Source organism: Tachypleus tridentatus, chromosome 10 (genome assembly GCF_004210375.1).
Source record: "Tachypleus tridentatus isolate NWPU-2018 chromosome 10, ASM421037v1, whole genome shotgun sequence".
NCBI lineage: Eukaryota > Metazoa > Arthropoda > Merostomata > Xiphosura > Limulidae > Tachypleus > Tachypleus tridentatus.
In genome coordinates, this window is record NC_134834.1 from 146,730,250 (window position 1) to 146,752,143 (window position 21,894).

Consider the following 21,894-nt stretch of genomic DNA (forward strand, 5'->3'; position numbering starts at 1 on the left):
AATAATGGAAGTAAATTACGACTGAAACATTAAACTTCTGTTAATCTTCATATTTAACACAATACAAACTCAATGGAAGTTGCTTGCATTTAGCAAACAATTAATATTTTGTGTATTTCCCTTTCGCTTTAATAACTGCAGACAGTCTTTCAGGCATTGTTGCAACATACTTAATTAAAGTGCCCTTTGGAATTTTACTCATTTTCTCTAATACAATACAATGAAGTTTATTCGGAAGTAACTTTTGATTTGTCAACTTTTCGATCACTCAAATCCCAGATCTCCTCAATGGGACTGAGATCGGGGCTTATTGCATCATTTGAAAGACTGTAGCAGCTTCTTTCTTAACTAAGTAATTTTTGCATAGTTGGATGAGTATTTGTTTGAAGTGACTATCTTCATGGTAGTAGATTATTTTACCAGAAATACGCAAACCACTAGGTATACCATGCTGGATCAGTCTCTGATGTTACTTGCACCGATCCGTTATTCTATCTATTTTCCAAATATCTCCTGTCGCCTCAACCAAAAAAAAAAAAAAAAAAAAAACACTTCCCAAGCCGTCACATTGCCTCCTCCATATTTCATGAACATTAGATGGCAGTAACATCAGTAATACTTAGTATTTTGTACACTATACAATTGGCATCATCAGGGAGCCAAACCATATATTATGAATTAAGTAAAGGAGTAAAAAAAATCAATACACATTATATTAAAATTTAATTACACACATTCATAGAATACAATAACTTTCAGTCAGGGGAAAAAACAAGTAATACGTAATTGTTGTGAAAAAAACAAGTAATACATAATTGTTGTGAATGTAAAATAATGTAAAGATTACTGACTGTATCATAAAGAATCCAAACAAGAATATCGGAATGATACTGACCGCTGTACAACAATGACTGAGGTGGTCATTGTACACCAAGGCGTCCCATAAAGGTATCTCAACTGGTAGGATATACCAAGAGTGGTAATTGCCATAAGAGATCATTCTTGTTATATTTATCCCGTGTACAAGAGGTACTAAATAGAGATTAAATCGGTATGGAAGCTTGGTTCCTCGTTGGCTGTTCTTAAGCCTCTGAGTTCTGGTCATTATTCATGGCAAATGAGAGTTCTTGGTTCAGGAGAGAGCTCCCAGATCATGTCCCCAAATTAACCACAGATTATTTTTTCCAGATACTTATCAGGTTTATATATATAAGTTGATAATTGATACCGTCAGTACTGGTAAAACTCTGAAATTAAAAAACTGAGGTAAAACAAGACATGTATGTTTCGTAAATACATCATTCACTCACGACCATGATTGTGCCATTAAAGGCATCATAAGGCGCATATCGTACCTGATAATAATACATATATACCATTAACTGGCATATCAGAGTCATATAAATACAATTAATACATTACTTGTAGTTTATAGATATGCCCGACATAACCACGTGGTTAGGGCGCCCGACTCGTAATATGTAGGTTGCGGGTTCAAATCCCCATCACACCAAACATGCTCGCTCTTTCAGCCGTGGGAGTGTTATAATATTAAAGTCAATTCCACCATTCGTTGGTAAAAGAGTAGCCCAAAAGTTGGCGGCGAGTGATGATGACTAGCTACCTTCCCTCAAATTTTTCACTGCTGAATTTTTCCAAATCAAAGCCATACGTGTTCAAAACCTTATCCAGCCAAACTTCGCTCGCGTGGTTCCATTAAAAGCTTTGAAACCTAGCCCTAATGGAAAATACGGTCTTGACAAAATGCTTGTCTCTTCTCGTACCATGTGCTTTCAATGTTCATAATGCTTTCTTCCTTCCTACTTTAGGATGGCCAAATGAAAGAATCCACAAGTAATCACTACAGACAGTCGGAAGTAGAGGAACTAGGACCCATGTTACCACAGCACATAGCAAAATCTTCAGGATATATGTCAAGAAAAAGAGACATGGTACCACAACTTTCACCTCGGTAAATATATATATATAGCTTGTTGTTAATTACCATCATTTAATATATCAATCAATTACTGTATTTTTCCCAGTTTTCATTCTAGACGATTATGGTTCTCTATTCCTTGTTGTCTGCAAGAACGTTTCTAAGTGAAGCTTTTCATTTCTAATGGTTTCCTGATGTCATCGAAAAAACTATCTTTTTGTTTCTTTTTTTGTCTCTCGTTTCTTCTTCTTGTGACTTTACCCTTAAGTATCTCTGCCAACTCTTCCTCAGCTCTAATTATGTGCCCAAGGTAGGGCATCTTCCGTTTCCTACATAAGCCCACCAATTGTTTTTGTTTTTGAACTTTTTTTCTACTAATTCCATGTAGTCGAGCTTCGTCATACGTCTATACTGCCACATATGAAATCCTTCTAACTGTTGTTTGGTTTCAACAAACACTATAATGTATAACGTGTTATATTGTACAGACTTCAGTCACTTTTGTCTATCCGATCAGCAACGATTCTTTATTGAACTCAGTAAGACCATCGAATACTATACACATTATTTTATTGTCCAGACAAGTAAGTATATGTTAACTTTGTCTCCAACTGGTACAGCGGTAAGTCTACGGAGTTACAATGCTAAAATCATGGGTTCGATTCCCCTCGATGAACTCAGCAGACAGCCCGATGTGACTATGCTATAAGAAAACACATGCATATATTAACTCTAACCAGTAATATATACCTTTATTTATTGTTCAAATCTGAATACAATAATTATAGTTAACAATATAGACATTATTGTACTTTATCTATAATCTGGTAGTTCACAACTTTTGGTAATGGAATCTGATACAGCCACATATATGACGTTTGCACACCATTACTTACATAACAATTACATAAAGTACAATACAGTCATAAACCTTGATTTTAAGCAAATTAATCTATTTTGAAATTTAAAAAAAATTATATTTATTACTCATTTTGATGGATCAATAAAATGTTAACTTAGGCTGTTGGTTGGAAGTCATTAATCTACTTCACGACACAACCAAGTTTCATTGTTCGATTCAAACAGGTTTATATGATCTAGTTTAGCGGTTCACAATCTGTTGGTTGTAGAAAGTTTTACGATTATATTTCAGAAATGGTATGTAGAAAATAAACATCGGCAGCAAGGGAAAGAGAGCTAACGCAAATGACCAAATAAAACGAATATTTTATACACAAATATCTTTATTATCAATTCGATAAAAGTTAAGAAACAACGACCTTTACACTTCTGATAAATGTAAAAGAATATATTTTTATTTAGACCAACGTTTCGCCTTTGCGGCTTCTTCAGGGTTAATAAACATAACGGAAAGACAACAAAAGTTATTACCAATTCATCCGCTCTCAGGCCCGGCATGGTGGTTAAAACACTCGACTCATAAGCCGACGGTCGCGGGTTCGAATTCTGGTTGCACCAAAAGATGTCCTTTCAGGCGTGGAGGTATTATAATTTGATGGTCAATTCGTTAGTAAAATAAGAGGTGGCAGTGGGTGGTGATAGCTAATTGACTTCCCTCTCTTCTTACACTGCTAAATTAGGGACAGCTAGCGTAGATAGTCCTTTTGCAGCTTTTCGCGAAATTCAAAACAAACCAAACCAGCTTTTACTTACTTCAACTGGCTGTTGGCTTGATAGTCTTTCCTTAACAAGATAAGAGCAACAAGAATAATGTTACACTGAATTTTCAAGTTAGATAAAGAGTCCTAGCGCAGTATTCCATACATAGTTCATAGATTACACTGCACAACAAAGTTTTTGCTTCTTAAACACTCGACTCATAAGCCGACGGTCGCGGGTTCGAATCCTGGTTACACCAAAAGATGCCCTTTCAGGCGTGGAGGTATTATAATATGATGGTCAATTCTTTAGTAAAATAAGAGGTGGCAGTGGGTGGTGATAGCTAATTGACTTCCCTCTCTTCTTACACTGCTAAATTAGGGACGGCTGGCGCAGATAGTCCTTTTGCAGCTTTTCGCGAAATTCAAAACAAACCAAACCAGCTTTTACTTACTTCAACTGGCTGTTGGCTTGATAGTCTTTCCTTAACAAGATAAGAGCAACAAGAATAATGTTACACTGAATTTTCAAGTTAGATAAAGAGTCCTAGCGCAGTATTCCATACATAGTTCATAGATTACACTGCACAACAAAGTTTTGCTTCTTGAACACTGTTGGGTGTTCCTTATAGATTTGTGGCTGCTGATCACAAAAATCACATCCACATTTGCCCATCACGTATCGTTTCATCTAAATCTTCAGTTTTATCAGGATATTGCTACAATGGAAAAACGATATCAGGGCAACTGGAATCTGTCAATACTTGCTGACTACTGTTGGACTCTGTAACGTGATGCACCGGACATTGAATTTACAATGTGCATTATAATATTTTTTCTCTCTTCAGAAAATTTATGTATGTTAATATACGATTTGCATAATATTTGATTGTTCAGGTCATTAAGTTTGTATTGTCCAGTCAACAGTATGAATAGCCTTTCCTTATTCGGATTAGTAACTACATGTTCAGCCAACATTACATACAACATTTCACCCTGAATATCAGCAGTTTTTTATGCAATATAGTCTACGGTGTACAAATCTTTTATTGTTCATTTTAGTCACCTTAGGTCGTGGCCTCTACAAAGTACAGTGTTTTATAATGCAACACAGTAAGTGTGCATGAATTAATCTAAAGTACAACAACGCTTCAATGCTCACTTCAGTAGTTTTCCTGAAACGGAATTGCTAAGAACTTCTTAGATAATCACGTTTTGGTATACAACATTTCGTTGTCCACTTTGGGTAGTTCACAGGGTGCCATCCTCCATGTTAGAAAACAATATTTTCATCCGTCACACAATTATTAAAAACTTACTCAACCAATTTAAATATCGACCCCTAAAAAGATTTAATCAATACTTGTATCACTACAAAACGGGGAAACTAACGTGTCTCAAATTATGAATGAAGAAAGTTTTTTTTTAAATGATAAGGATCGGTTACTCCATTAAAATTACGGTTTTATTGTATTAACTAGTGGTATTCTATTAAGACAGTACATATCTGTAACTCGAGGCATGGCCCGGCATGACCAAGCGTATTAAGGCGTGCGACTCGTAATCTGAGGGTCGCGGATTCGCATCCCTGTCGCGCCAAACATGCTCGCCCTTTCAGCCGTGAGGGCGTTATAATGTGACGATCAATCCCACTATTCGTTGGTAAAAGAGTAGCCCAAGAGTTGGCGGTGGGTGGTGATAACTAGCTGCCTTCCCTCTAGTCTTACACTGCTAAATTAGGGACGGCTAGCACAGATAGCCCTCGAGTAGCTTTGTGCGAAATTTAAAAAAAAAAAACTCGAGGCAAAATTAACACGAGCAGCAAGTGAAATTCTATATTTAATAAGTTTAAATAGCAAACTAGGGATTATTGTTTGAAATAACGTTTGAGTTAAATTATTGCTTGAGGAAGAGAACTACACAATCCATTAATGGAGCCTGTGGATATCGAATTAGATATCATTGTTTGGAGTAATGTTCAACTTAACGAATGATTGATTGCATGAACCAATTGCTCATAATCTTTTTCGAAAATGCTGTTACTAAAAAAAGCAAACAACAACTACAAAACGTGAATAGCCATATATTTGCGTGACTTTTACCAAATAAGAATCAAGTAATTTTCCTTCATGGAAAATATGCAATTGAATCCTAGAATACACTCAATTTATTCCGAGAAATAAAACCTTAAGAGGCGTAACCTCACTTCTATCCAAGAAAGTGGCAGTCACACAGGGGCCTGACAATAAAAACCATTTGAAGATGTGTTCGTGCTTCATTTAATTTTAAATGCCTAATATTTCTTAATGTTTGATAAAATAATAATTCGTTCATTTTGAAGAATTCATTTCCATTAGATGAATTAGAAGTTCCATTGACTTTTTATCATTATATTAATATTTTGAACTACTCACACCACCAACCAGTGGGACAGAAGTTACTACACTATTCGTAATAAGGAAAATATTATGAATATAACTGAGACCAAACAAATTGATTTTTTAGAGTAATCGTGAAAAATGAGATTATGCTCTAAATGAAATATCTGAATGATTTCTTTTTGCTCAACTCAATATATGCATATTAGTGTGAATTGTTTATTTTCCTTTTACTTTTGATATTGTGTATTCAACATGAGTTTCATTTTCTCTCTCATAAAATTGTTTCTACTTTGAAATTCATGTTTAAATTTTCGTTCTTGTTTCACTCATTTCACATTATGCTCATTTTATTTTAAGTGTCATAATTCTTTTGTATCAGAACACTTTACTGAAAGGAAATGCCTAAATTCGCTAATTTCCCTCCATTTGTAAGCACTGTCTTGTACCCGGACAGAAAATTGTTATATAAAAAATAATGACACATGATAGTCTATATTATATTTCATCCAGTCTCTCGTGTATGTGTCCATGCTAATTTATATCATTAGGTTTTGTAAAATTAAAGAATCTTTAAATTTGCTATATATCTGAGCTTAAACTCCTAGGCTTCAGAAACGTGATGAAAAATCACATTAGACCTAAGGTGATGTTTTTTTTTTTCCAAGATGCTTTTAGTCCATGAAAAATGGGTCTCGAACCTTTTACACATATCATCTATTGGAAGTAAACTGAACTGCACAGACACTTCTGGCTACTGCCAAATTCTAATTTTAAACGAAAAGCACAATCAATTATGACCTAGAACGAAAAAAAAAGATCGATTTTAAATGTTACTTTAATAAACTTCACTTTTGATTTCCTAATTGAACAATTAAAAACAAACATCTGCAGTGTAACCATATTTGTTTTAATCCTAAAGAATGTCTATCTGACTAAAAAATTATAATTAATAATTATATTAAAGTTTATAATAAACTTTATCCTAAACAAAATCCTTATGTAGATTTACCGTTTATTTATAAATCTCCATAAATCTCCAAATAAATTTAGATTTATTTCGAATTTAGTAAGAACAACTATTAAGCAACCTGCTATATTATTAGCTAAAATCAGGGGTTCGATTCCCTTCGGTGGACTCAGCAGATAGCCCAATGTGGCTTTGCTATAAGAAAACATACGCTATATCATTAAATAAATTTCTTAATATTTTACTTGATAACATTAAAAATATAAGTGTTAATAATAAAAACATACTTTTTGGATAATAAAAATAATCAACTTATTTTAAAATATCTAAAAAATTGTGAACAAATAAATAATATTCAAAAATTTGATTTGATCAAATTGTACACCACAATTCAATTAAACGATTTATTCTTTGTTTTGTTTGTTTTTGAATTTTGCACAAAGCTACACAAGGGCTATCTGTGCTAGATGTCCCTAATTTAGTAGTATAAGACTAGAGGGAAGGCGGCTAGTCATCCCTCTAGTCTTATACTACACAAGGGCTATCTGTACTAGACGTCCCTAATTTAGTAGTATAAGACTAGAGGGAAGGCAGCTAGTCATCACCACCCACCGTCAACTCTTGGGCTACTCTTTTACCAACGAATAGTGGGATTAACCGTCACATTATAACGGCGAGCGGGTGTAGTGCGAGCGGGATTTGAACCCGCGACCCTCAGGTTATGAGTCGAACGCCTTATCCCACTTGGCCATGGCAGGCCGTCATCTCTATTTTAAAGTCATTAATAGAATAATTCTGTTATCTTTTTATAGAACTGGAAGAAAGAAAATTTAGGTCCAAAAACACAAAAGATATAATAAGTTTCTGTATTTACAATGATTATATATTTTTCAACAAGTAATAAGAATTTCAATGAGAGCTACATATTCTTTTCGTATAGCAACTTTATATATTTAATATTATGAGAATAGATTTATTGAAAAATACACAAATCCAGATATTTTTACCTTAACTTGCAGATACACTGCTGGCCAAAATCTTAAGGCCAATGAACATAAAGAAAAAATATGCATTTTGCGTTGTTAGACTCAACCACTCATTTGAGCAGAGCTTCGAAAGATGAAAATAAGAAAAGGGAAAATAAAAATAAAAACCATTTTTACCATTTAATAGGGAAAATGTGAACACTATGAAATTAGCCGAAATACTAGCTGGTCAATAGTTTAAGACCATACTGAAACGATGCGTTAATCGGTAAACACTTAACGAAATTTAGTCATTTGTGTTTAAGCATTAGCATTGTCAACATCTCCTACTGACATCACCTGTGTAACATTGGGTAAAAACATGGCAAAAGCTAAAAAGTTGACAGAGTTTACATGTGGCAGAATTGTCGAGCTGCAAAAGCAAGGTTTCTCTCAACGAGCCATCGCTAGTGAGATTGAGGGTAGTGAAACTGCTGTTGCAAATTTCTTAAAAGACCCTGAGGGATACGGAACGAGAATTACAAGTGGTCGGCTCAAGAAAATTTCGCCGGCGTTAAGCAGAAGGATTCGACGGGTTGTCTGGCAAGACTTCAGATTAAAGCCCTTACGGACGCAACATGCAGCTCAAGATCAATAAGACGGCATCCACGAGAGAAAGGCTTTAAAAACCGTAAATGTCTTCAAAGGCCACGCCTTCTTCCACACCACAAAATAGCTCGGTTAAACTTTGCTGAGAAGCACCAAACATTTGACATAGAAAAGTGGACGAAGGTTTTATTCTCTGATGAGAAAAATGTAACCTGGATGGTCCAGATGGCTTCCAGCGTTACTGGTACGATAAGGATATCTCACCGAAGACATTTGCTACACGACACAGTGGAGGAGGTTCCATCATGGTCTTGGATGCTTTCTTCTTCTATGGAACAATGGAGCTTCAGGTTATGCAGGGGTAGTCAAACAGCAGCTGGCTACACTGGCATGTTGGAGAGAGCATCCTTATTGACTGAAGGCCCTCGCTTGTATGGAAATGACTGGATCTTTCAGCAGGACAACGCTGCAATCCACAATGCCCGCAGGACAAAGGACATTTTCATGGCGAATAACGTGATTCTTTTGGACAATTCAGCGTGTTCGCCTGAACTGAACCCCACTGAAAATGTTTGGGGGTGGATGGCAAGGGAATTCTATAGAAATGGACGTCAATTCCAAACAATGCATGATCTTCGTGAAGCCATCTTCACCACTTGGAATAAAATTCCAACCAGCCTTCTGCAAACGCTTAGATCGACCATGCCAAAGCGAATGTTTGCAGTTATTCGCAATGACGACTGTGCAACTCACTACTGAGATCTCTTGTTGGGCATTTCCTACCCTGTTTAGGACTTCTGTTTGGTATAGTCTTAAACTTTTGACCAGCTAGTATTTAGGCTAATTTCATAGTGTTCACATTTTCCCTATTAAATGCTAAAAATTTTTTATTTTTATTTTCCCTTTTCTTATTTTAATCTTTCGAAGCTCTACTCAAATAAGTGGTCGAGTCTAACAACGCAAAATGCATATTTTTTTCTTTATGTTCATTGGCCTTAAGATTTTGGCCAGCAGATGATTATAGTTATAGATTAAAGTTATAGATGATTTAATTAGTATAAATTATTTTGAAATACATAACGTTATTAACACTATTTATCCAGCAAAATGAGAAATTAAAAATACTTCAGTATATAATGTAGAAGTACATTATTTAGATTTAGAAATTAAAATAATTGATAAGGATAAGGATATCAATGTGAATATTTTTGATAAATGAAAATATTTTGTCTTTCAAATTTATGGTTTATCCTCTTGTAATAATTACAAGCGTTATAACTTCGCAATTATTCATATATTATAAAAACTTAAAAAATACAATATTTTGTCAGTAGTGTTGAAATACTGATACAAAGATTAATAATTAATGGATTTAATAAGAAACTTTAAATTAAATTATTAAACTATTCTGTAACAAATATAAGAATATATTAAATAAATATAAAGAAATAAAAATTAGATAAATTTTACTAAAAAATTCTAATAGCTACTTTTAGTTATGAATAAGGTCATTCAACAACTTGGCACTAATTTATGCGGATGTGTACCTTGCCGCATATATAGGCTTGTTTAGAGAACAATAGTCACAGTAGACTTAATAAATAGGTGGTGGCTGGGAACTATACTAGTTTATTTAGATAACTGGATGGGACTCAAACTAGTATCATTCGTTTACTGGGCTACCAATTGGTGCCATTTTACCATAATGGGGACTGGAATGCTAACTTCAAGAGAAAAGTTGTTGTTGTTAACTTACTTACCCCAAAATTGTAGTACCTTATTTTTCCTATTCTTATTTTTCAACTAATTGTTTCTTCTTTACTTTGGAGAACACTCACCTTCCCACATCTGTCTGCTAGTAGTGAAGGGTGATATAGGCGTGGTACGTTATGATCTTGAGGATTCGTATCTCGCCTCCTATTTTCTAATTCTATATTTATTGCAACTTCTTTATGTTATTTCTTTATATGAGACTGGCTAATGGAGGTTAAAAATGATAGACGATGTATCCCCACCACAGTGCAGTGTGTGTCCTATTTCCGCAGTCACTTCCACAACCTAGGGTACATTTTATTACTTAAATTATTAGATTGCGCCCTGGGATCTTTTCAATTAGTGGAGCGTTATTCTTCATTATGTTTTAATTAATTTTTCGGCTTGTTTTTGGTTATAACAAACTAATATAATTAGTCAGAGATCTCGATTTGCCGTTTTTAACGCAGTCCTTCCTTTTGATTTTGCTTACTTAACTTTATCAGTACTAATTTTCTCTAATATATATATATATATATAGATACTGGATGTGCTAGTGGTTTCTTTATAAAAGCATGCTTCTTATCTGTGTGTCATACATTTATTATTTCAACCAATAGTTCTATCCCTTGCTTATTTATTGGTAAGATCCAGCAGGCACTTTTGTCAGGAAGACTTCCAATTTGACGCCCACAAGTTGAAACCTAGTAGACGAAGCAGAGTGGAAAAATTGTTAAGGAAAATGCTATTAGCTGCTATATTAGGCTTAACGGTGTGTGTACTCCAGGTTTACCGCATTGTTGGACCTCATGGCCTCTCTGCAGGACGAAGAAACGCAGCTGTTGTTCCATGGTTCTGTTACCAGACCTTGTACAGGTGAGCTAATATATCAGAACTTTCACAGTTGACCATTCTATTATTGATAGATGACGTTGCGCAGTGCCTGAACTGAATTATTTACGAACTGTAATCATAATCTTGCAAATTTTGAACCACGACTTTTTATATAGACTATTAGGTTTCAGTTTTTATACTTTATTTTCTTCAAAGTGTATTATTCAACCAGTACACATTGAAATTATACTCTGTTTTATTCATTCTTTTAATAAGAATTTTCTTTACAAAAGTCTAAGTGGTACATTTTGTGTTCCTATGTATTTACAGCATTAAAGACAATACCTATTCCTCCGCCTCCTTCCCCCCCCCCAAAAAAAAATCAAACAGACGCATATAGAAATCATTTCTAACGTTTTATTTAAAATTTTCGTTTCATTTCTTGAGAACATACTTTCTGACATTGATTGCATGATCGGAATTTGTAATATTAAAGTTATGATAAGGGAATCACTATCAAAGTTCTTCCGTTTATCATTATTAAAATCAGGAATTTTACGATTAGTTTTATAACCTGAAACGTAAATGAATGGTTGTTCATCTTGAACTGAATCTCGGAGTTAATAGTCCTTAACTTTATAAATCGTGACTAGACCTCAAATCATAGATGAGTGGTTACGCTGTAGGGGTGTACCAAAAGTGACCCCCTGTGAATGTGTGGTTAATTTGTTATATCTTTTATTACAAAACATAAAAATATATACAATCACATGTTTTTAAAATGAACTTGACGAGATCTGTTCAAGTATTAACTCAAATCCTAATTCTGACACTGACTTTCGTAAATACCTGAGATTTTTATGATTTTGGTTACATTTTCTCAAACGTTTTATGCATTTGCTGTAGTTTCTTAGATACTCTTTTTCCAACTAGCCTACAAAATGATCAAGCATGTCACAGAAGCGTCAAATAATAAACATTTGAATTTTTTTTTCTACCAATTAAGAGTCCTCTGGTAGGACAGCGGTAAGTCTATGGATTTAAAAAGAACTACTTGTATTCCTATTATAAAGTGTTGTTAAGAAAGTGTTATTTTGTTTTTGTGAATAGTAGCACATTAAAGCAGCCAGGTCTGTATTTTGAAGTAACAGAAAAAAATGGTAAAAAAATTTAATATATGGCGCTGTAAAGCCAAGAATTCGACATTGAGTACTGTGTAGAAGAGTACAAAATGTAATCATCTTAAGACTTGTTTATGTTTAGTTTTTTTAAAGTTTCATCCTCCAAAGCAGAAGGGCCCGGCATGGCCAGGTGATTAAGGCACTCGACTCGTAATTTGAGGGTCGCTGGTTCGAATCTCCGTCACACCAAGCATGCTCGCCCTTTCAGCCGTGGGGGCGTTATAATGTGACGGTCAATCCCACTATTCATTGGTAAAAGAATAGCCCAAGAGTTGGCGGTGGGTGGTGATGACTAGCTGCCTTCCCTCTAGTTTTACACCACTAAATTAGGGACGGCTAGCACAAATACCCCTCGAGTAGCTTTGTGCGAAATTCAAAAACAAGCAAATAAACAAGTTTTGCGCGTAATTAGAAAAACAAACAAACAAACCACAACAGAAGAAAAATAAAATAAAAACGAATATTATTTGGAGATTTTTCGATTAATACTCAGCGTCCAATCAGATTTGGGTTGATGGTTCCTACCTCCCACTACGTCATACGTGGTGCTTTTAATTCCCTGTAGCTTTCGCCCAAGAATTCCTATGCCCATCCATGTTAATTTTACTCCCACCCAAAATTTTGTGAATGGCTAAACCATTGGTCTAAACTTTTCCTGACTCAGTCAGCATCAAATAGATGTAGATCGCTACTTCGAATTTCTTGTTAAAAGCATTTAAACTTTTTGGTCAACCCCCAACCTACAGACGTTTTTTTTTTTTGTTCAAAAAAATATGCTGTCTGTATGAAGAACTGTATTCCAAACTCAAATGTCTTAAATTTAATTTTATGAAAAAATATTTTAGTCTATATATCATTGATACATATATATATATATATATATATATATATATATTAATTTAATTTTCAAGAATGACTCGAGAACCAGTTTGAGAAACGCTTATCTAGTTATCTATCAGGTTTATTATTCACATTTTGATTTATGTGTTCGTTAGTTCAAAGAAAATTGTGTTACCTTTTCTTTCTGGTCAGATTTTATCAATTGTTACTCATAGGAATGAAAGAGGGGCATTTTCCCCCCAAATATTATTTTTACTTTGACTGTTATCATGGTGTATAGTCCTTGGATAATATCTTTCACGCCTTTATAGCAATAGCTTAAGTTATCTAAAAGTTGTTCATAGCTTGTTTAGTTTTAAATTTCTCAAGTCCATTACACTGTTGTTTTCTCTTTTCTTTTTTTCCAGAGTTGTTGAATTTTCAATGGGAGTTGTTTTGGCCAGCATCACCAGGCAGTCGCTCTATACCCATTGCTGTCACATGTACACGTCTACTGGTCGTAAAAGAAGCAATTCTATGTTCACGTAGCCCCTGATTCGCCCTCAAAATACCTCACAATTCATCTGGTTACCATAGTTACGACTGTTGGTATGGCTACATTCAAGCAGATTGTTATAATTCCAGTTAGTTAATTACAAAGGAAAGTGTATTTGCTGTGTTTTTACGGGTTAAAGACAATAAACCCGCCATGATTGCAGACATATGTACACACACACACACACACACACACATCTCCATTAACCCTCCTCATTAAAGATAAATGGAAATATTAAAAGGCATTTTTACAGTAAACGTGTTTTATTTCTAGAAACGTACCTTACCAAGAAACCAGAAAAGGATATTAAAAAGCACGTGACTTCTGTGACTAATACAGAATATTTCCCTTATCTGTACCTTACCAATGATTCACGAAAATATGTCCTATATTTTTCAAAAATGAACCTAACTAATCATGGTTCACTGAAGCATTGGAATAACTGTCTTCAGATAATTAAACTCCGCGCAAAAAAAGAGAGTAAATTTCAAAACCTTTCCTGTTTGAGGATTAAAATTAACATCGTTCAGTGTTGTTTGTGGTCTACCTGGATAAGGGACAACGTTTGTGGTACATCTCAATGGACTTTTATAAATTAAAAAAAAACACACAAAACATTGCAGCAACTTTTTATTCAGAGACAAAAAGCTGCGCCATGAATTTTAAGAAACACAATTTCCAGTTTGATGTATGTCATCCACGGTTCCACTATCCACTACAACAGAACGTGTGAAGTGAAAACGTAGTTGGAGGGTGATAAATTTACTATCAATAAGCAAGCGTGTACCAATTTGTTTTTACTTTCCCACAATTCCTTGTTTGACAGCTTAAAATGTAAATGAAGTAATCCAGTGCCACTGAGTTATTCCGGGCCTGGGGGCATTCATGTTCATATGAGCCCCCAAAATATCAGTTAACTATAAAGTATAACTTTCCGAGCCTTTTTCATGGCAAATTTTTAATGTACCACAAAAAGTTAATATGACGAGCTTTTCTACGAGCACCCCTGGCCCCGGGGGTAATACCATCGTTATCTCCACATTGTCGACAGTCCTGAAGTCATTGTAAATTGTGTGACTTTGAAACTCGAGTATTTTTTTTAAGTGCGATAAAAAATAAGTCCATATCACCCATTATTCTTCGATGTTCTTCTAATGGGATGTAATTCTTATAATGTAATGCGTTATTTTGTTTGTCGTATGTATCACAGTTCATTGCATTAGATGCAACCGAGTAGAAATGTACTTTTAATGCTCTTCCCGAACCAGATGTTATGCTCTCAGTGGTATACATGCGGACTTACAACGCTAGAAACCGATACCTCTAGTCAGCAGAGAACATGTATCCCTTTGTGTAGCTTTACTTAACTATAAACAAATTCGATGTTGTTGTTCTTTCAGTTATCACATATTTTGGAGAGAAACTTAACGTGAAAAGTGATGGACCATTACAACTAGCGCCATCTAATATAATTTTCTAATCAGCAAGTAAAATGCTACAAAAGGGTCATATTAAACCTTCCCCATACATTTATTAATAAATTAATTTCTGGCATATCTTGAATTATGTAAATTATGTATTAATATTAGCGTTATGCTAAGATTGGTCCATATGTTTCAAAGCTGTTTAATTTTCAGAAAATACATTTCGCTGTCCAATCAAAGAAAGTATTGCTCATGGATTTAAAACATTGACTCCGCCTTAATAAACAAATAAGATTTCAAAAGAAAGTTCAATTGAGGGGATACATTTCAGATAAAATTGTTACTTTGGCTTGCACTATCTCTTAAATGTTTTGCGAAAAAAATACAAATATTACAAACTTTTTTCTTGGATGTTTTGTTTGCTCTACTTCAAAAGGAATGAAACTCGTACGATACGATTATATTGCGTGATGAAAATTATAGAGTTGGCCACAATTTCGTACAATGCTTAATCCCTTATGCACGAATTCTCATAATTTTGAGAATTGATATTTAAAATACATATGATTACATTTGTTTTCTTTTTTGTTCTTGCATTACCTTTACTTAATGCGTCAGGTTTCTTATAGAAAAGTTCACGATTTAAGACGTGATAACAGTTTCAGTAGTGAACGCGTTATAAATGTGACAGTCAGTCCTCTTGTTCAGTTCAAATAGCCGAACGAAAACGGAGTAGCGACAGGAGCAGTTGTTCTCTCTCTGGTGTTAGATATTAAGAGCAGCTTTTTCTGAACTTCTGTGACTTCTAAAATTGCCTCTATAGTGCTTTATTTTGAAAATTTCAATTCCTTTTCAATTAAAACACAGAAGATAACAGAGCAATATGCACCAATTTGGAGGTTTGGAGTTAGGACATGCGATGATAGCTTTTACATGCTTAAGAATGTAAGCTTTTTTTTTAATTATAGTATATGAGCGTTACAAACCAGGGAAACCTTTTGGTGGACCAAGCACCCGTATTGACATTTACATAAATATATTCTTATGTCAAATATTTTTGTTTTTAATGGAAAACGTTTATCCAATAAAATCATATCAAAATAAGAGGTAGGTAATAAGTCACCTACCACGACAGATTAGGATAACCCCTCGTATTTATGGAAACAGTAATAAAATAATTTTATATTTTTATACACATTTTTAAATATAAGATAACTTTACATTACACTTATCAGACGATACGTTTCTTAAAGTTGAAGGCTAATGGTCGCTAACTCGTTTTGAATTGTAAGTTAAACAAATGCCTACAAATTCCTTAAAATCTATAAAATCATTGATATTTATAAGTCTAAAAATAAGTAATTATTTTAAATTTATAGATTCACTGGTATGTATAGCGTTATTACGTTCGAACAGAATTAAAAAACATTTTATTTCATAAGGTTGGGTTAGAAAGTCATACATTAGAGGATATAGTTGACAGAACGATATTTTTTCCTATTGTTTGATCATGTAATTAAAGGACATATTTGTAATTTTAATTATTTGAAATGGTTGGTTAACTTCCGTAATGAGTTAAGACTGAAAATGTGTCATTAGGCTCGGCATGTCTTTACTAGAATATTCTTCATATATATACATGAGGTATAATAAGACGTCATACTGTATATTTAAAAAATTATGAACTTCAAGTATAATTGTGTAATTAAGGAAAGTCTTAGGAAGGCTCTGTTAACGTTTTATATGTAATTAACTGAACACTAAAGAATCACTGTAGTTGTAAGAAATATATAATTATTAAAATCCAATATTCACTTCAAATTATTATAAGTATTAGCATAATTGACCTGATTTTAAAATGTGTAAAAAATAATTAGCAAATTTTATGAACTGTACAAATTTCTCATCCAAATTGATGTTATGAGTACTTGTATTATATTAGAAATGATATAAAAACACTATAGCCTGAGCACTTTTGAAACAGAGACCTTTCTTCTCCAGGGGCAAACTGGGCAAATTATCCTAGTTAGTTTAATGTTAAAACAACCAGGAACTTCCCCTCCCTTTTATAATTTATTGCACATACAAGGTATAAAAGTACTCTCTTGCTTATCATCACATGTACATAAGAGGTTGTTAATATTCATACTAACATTATTGGCCATCATATGGAGCTATCAATGGAGATAACTCAAAGAGAAGCAACACACCCTAACTTAGGAATTTATAAATTAGTGCCAATCATATTTGGCTCCAACCAAAAACCAACTACCAATGAACCTTCTTCAATCGTGAAGAAATGAGAACAAATCACTGTTAAGACAGCAAGTACAATATGTAATGCAAGGAAACAAATATTTATAAGTAAGGTTTGTGGCTTCTTGGAATTCTAAAGGTTTTCTACTTCTATTTTCAGTTAAAGTGTGGACTAAAGAATAACAGAAGTGGATTTTCTCCAGTTCTGGTGACTAACTACCTGAAACGTTTTAAATACTGAGTACTCGGATATTTTGTTGATGACATATTTGTGATCTGGTTGGACAGACAGAAACACCAACAATTTCTCTGACAAAAATCTAAACTCTATTGGCCACAGAATTCAAACAACAAAATATTGCAACTCCTGGTCACCAGGAACCATAATAAGCCATTCTCTGCTCAAGCTAAAAATTTCCATAAAATATGGCCTTGAACAGCACTTGAATAGTAGAGTTGAAAATATTTGTGACAAAGCTTCAATCAGAGATGATATCTACAATTGGCAATGCTTGATGCAGGCCTTTACAACTTTATAAAAAAAAAAAAAAAAACACATGGACACTTACCTATGTACAAAATATGAGACAAAAATCAAATACAATAGCTAAAAATTTCAATCTAGATATCTACCAGAAATCTCATTGTACTTTTTTTCTTATGTATGTTAATACAAACAAAATAAAAATGCCATCTACAAAATCCATCATTGTAAAAAGACCTTTTATTGGTGTAAAAATAAAACAACACAGATAGTACAGGATTAATGAAGACAAAATTCTGCCACTGCAGGACGTGCTATCAACTGGGATAATCACAGGGTTGTTAACATGCACAAGTGTTGGAAAAACCACATAACATCAAGGCTGCTTTCTTTATACAGAAAATAAAACTTACTTTCACACAACACAGATAAGTTTAGAGAATGGCTGTCACTAATTCACACACAACTGTCACTCCATCTTTCTTCATGAGGTCCATAAAGAAGTTAAATACAAGAGTCATTCAGAAGGTTCAGTAGCTTGTGAAGAAAACCCTCACTTCAATAATTAGGAGCCATTAGAAGGATAGTCAATAATCTGCCCAGAAGAACTTACCTTCTATACCAGATGCCATTGAAAACATAGTCAATAATCTGCCCAGAAGAACTTACCTTCTATACCAGATGCCATTGGAAACATAGTCAATAATCTGCCCAGAAGAACTTACCTTCTATACCAGATGCCATTGGAAACATAGTCAATAATCTGCCCAGAAGAACTTACCTTCTATACCAGATGCCATTAGAAACATAGTCAATAATCTGCCCAAAATAATCTAACTTTTATATCAGACTCCATTAGAAGGATAGACAACAGCCTGTGCTGAAGAAATGAGAACATAGTTTTAACACATCCAAATGGTGGCCAATGATTTTACTATGAAGTAAAGTAATGAGGTGTACTGCATTTCTGCTATGTGTATGAATTATGTTTTATCACAATTACAATTGTAAGTTTGTAAGTACTGGAAAAATAAGACATACCATACAAAATACTAGAAATAGATTTCTCTAGTCCTAATATTTATAAATTTTGAGTTTTGTTCAAAAGATAGATTAATCAAAATCAATGAAAATGGACAATTAAACATCTCTTAATTGTAACTGCCACAAATTTCATTACCAGCAAAGAACTTCCGACATAAATCTGAGACATAATACTAGTCAAAGGTAATAAAATAATACCGTATATCTTTGTTTCTCTTAAATTTAGAAAAAAGATAGCAGTAAAATAAGTGAGTTGTGATACTTCGTATCTAGGTTCTTCATGTGATGATAGTGTTTCAGTAAAACAGTGGTTTAATAATTTCATATTCTCCATTATGGTTCAAAATTGTGATATAATAAAGCTCTTATCATTCAATAGCTACAGATATGAATAAGAACAGATAATTAGTGAGTTACTTAAATATTCCCATACCTTTTGTAAGTGAAATAATTAGATAAGTCTTAAAAAACAAAGTTTATATCTAAAGTTACCTAACATATATCTTCCAAAGTTGTTACTAAACAACAACAAAAAAATAGAAAAACAAATGGAAAATGTTCTTACCAGATAATAAAACAAACAACATTTATAGTAGCTCTCATATGTTATGTTTTTAATAAAAACTATTCCTCATAATTGTGGTGGAGTTCTGTATAAATATATGTATACATATATATATATAGTTATAACTGTGAGAGTGATTTTTGAACATATCAGTTAGTGTTAGTTATTTGTGTAATATCCACAAAATGGTGTAAAATTCATTATATGTACAAATATGTAATTAACTTTAGGCCAAATTATTAAATTAAGAACCTGAATTCACATGAAAAGTGTTACATAACATTTCTCTACCTGTGGGAACTTTTCATTTATGTTTTGTTTTCTTAAGACATTCTGTTGTTAAATATAGATGATAAATTATATTCAGGTTTTAAAATGCATTGTAACTGTAATTGTGTGGGCATAAATAAGGGCTATATTAACAAGCGCCTCTATTTAAATAAAATACCAGTAAGGAAACCCATTTCTGAAAACCTTTATGATGTTACAAGTCATACAATCATATTTTATTGTAAAGATCATGAAAAATTTGTGTCAATTCATTTCTGCATAATTTCAAAATTCTAAAATGATTCTGATACAAGTGCTACACAATAATCTAGACCTTAGATTTTGCCATATTTCTGAAATGTAATCCTTAAATATCATACAAGCCATAACTTTTCAGAAGTCTCTTCCTTACTTGTATGAATTCACAAAAAATTATTGAAACTTGAAATTAACAAAAATAACTTAATGTCCATAAAACTTTCCAATGTAATTTTTTAATGTAATCAACGCTACTCTTAAATTAATAAATTGACCTTGTACCATGCACTTATGAGGTAGGCCCAGCATGGCCAGGTGGTTAAGGTTCACAAATTGTAATCTGAGGGTCACAGGTTCAAATCTCTGTCATACCAAACATGCTAACCCTTTCAGCTGTGGGGGTGTTACAATGTCAATCCCACTGTTCATTGGTAAAAAAGTAGCCCATGAGTTGGCAGTGGGTAGTGATTACTAGCTATCTTCCCTTTGGTGTTTCATTGCTAAATAAGGGATGGCTAGCACAGATAGCTCTCATATAGGTTTGAGTGAAATTCAAAAAAACAAAAACTACTGATGAGTTCAACTTTTGCATCATACTGAACTGTTCTATGTTTGATTCTCTTATAGCTTAGTGTAAAACAAAAAACAAACAAAAACAGTCAGTAACAAATTTGGTGAAATCACCCATTTTCTGTATAAAATACTACTTGGGAAATCTAGCAGTAATTAGTCAGGTAAACAGTTGTTGTTACTGGTACTTGGTGTGACAGTTGTTTATACCAACTTAATATGCATTTTTAAACCTGAACACAGATTCTACTTTTCAGATTTAAAGACAGAATACCACCATTAAAACATATTCTAGCATTCTTTATCAGTTGTCTTGGTACAAGATAATTTTTGGTTTCTAACTTAGAATTGTTACAGTTGCCCATAAGTAAATGTAATATCAAGAGATATATTTTAACATGAGTTTTAGTCTTAACTAGGGTCAGTGATGAGTGCAGTCACTCTAATCAGTAACAGTTTACTTCTTAAAAATCAGAAACTATAGTTCAGTAAACCTAATTTTGACATGTACAAGTAAGTGTACTAAAAAGAAAAAAAAAGTATTTTGCCAGTGGCTGTTTTGTAGTGTAGAAACTTACTGGTGACTGGCACTGTGCCAATGAAATCAACTAAACCTTGCAAGTTCACTTTCTAAAATGGATGTTTTGAATCTTAAATTACTAGAAAATAATTAACACCATTCACTTCTTATCAACTTAATCATTTAATTAATGAATATGTCTAATTGCAAGACAAACTGACTTGCTTTCATCATTATGGTATGGATTTTCATAGGTACTCCTGATGGAAAAATACTTGGCCTAAATGAGAAAGTATAAAAATGAAGAAAATAGCTGTTACTTAAATCATTGTAAGTGCTGAGATATAATTCTATATTTCATTTATAAAGAGGAAACTTCCAATTCCATATTATTGTTTTAAAAATTTTAAATATATATTCTAATGCTAATAATTAATGATGTGTAATTTTAATTACGAAGAAAGCAGTTTTCGAGTATATCAAAACTTCATGCATTGTAAAATCTTTATACTATATACCACAAAATGAATATGGTTCTCTAACCCTAGAGTGATGTGTGCCAATATTTTCTAAAAACAGATGTTTGTGATTTGCTGTATGAAGTGTAACACAGAGAAAAATAAAGAATGTTAACAAAATATCATGGTCAACTGATTTTATATTCAAAATTATTTTACACCCTCAAGACTTGTTAGTAATCCAAATGAAACTTCAATGTGTGTACAGTAATGTGCATGCATTGTTTTTAGAATTAGTAAATGTTTGATACAGAAATGTAATGAATCAAATTAAGAAACAGAAAAACTTGTAAAAACTACAAGTTACTGTTAGGCCTTTTATTACTGGTAATTCTTTAAGCATTTCTAGTTATAAGATCTCTC

At 33.2% G+C, this 21,894-nt stretch overlaps 1 protein-coding gene across 8 annotated transcripts in view; it reads left to right on the forward strand.

Moving 5' to 3' along the window:
* The window catches only part of LOC143230553 (uncharacterized), a 114,840-nt gene that overhangs the window by 88,511 nt on the left and 4,435 nt on the right, over positions 1–21,894 (forward strand). For 5 of the 8 annotated variants that reach the window (XM_076464311.1, XM_076464313.1, XM_076464309.1 and 2 more), the window contains 4 exons: positions 1,830–1,972; positions 10,881–11,108; positions 13,495–16,333; positions 17,463–21,651. In XM_076464311.1, coding sequence (XP_076320426.1) covers positions 1,830–1,972; positions 10,881–11,108; positions 13,495–13,615 — 492 coding nt within the window. In that variant the 3' untranslated portion in view covers positions 13,616–16,333; positions 17,463–21,651. Of the gene's footprint in view, positions 1–1,829; positions 1,973–10,880; positions 11,109–13,494; positions 16,334–17,462; positions 21,652–21,894 lie in introns of those variants that run through there. The other 3 variants (XM_076464314.1, XM_076464315.1, XM_076464316.1) reach the window with 3 other exon arrangements.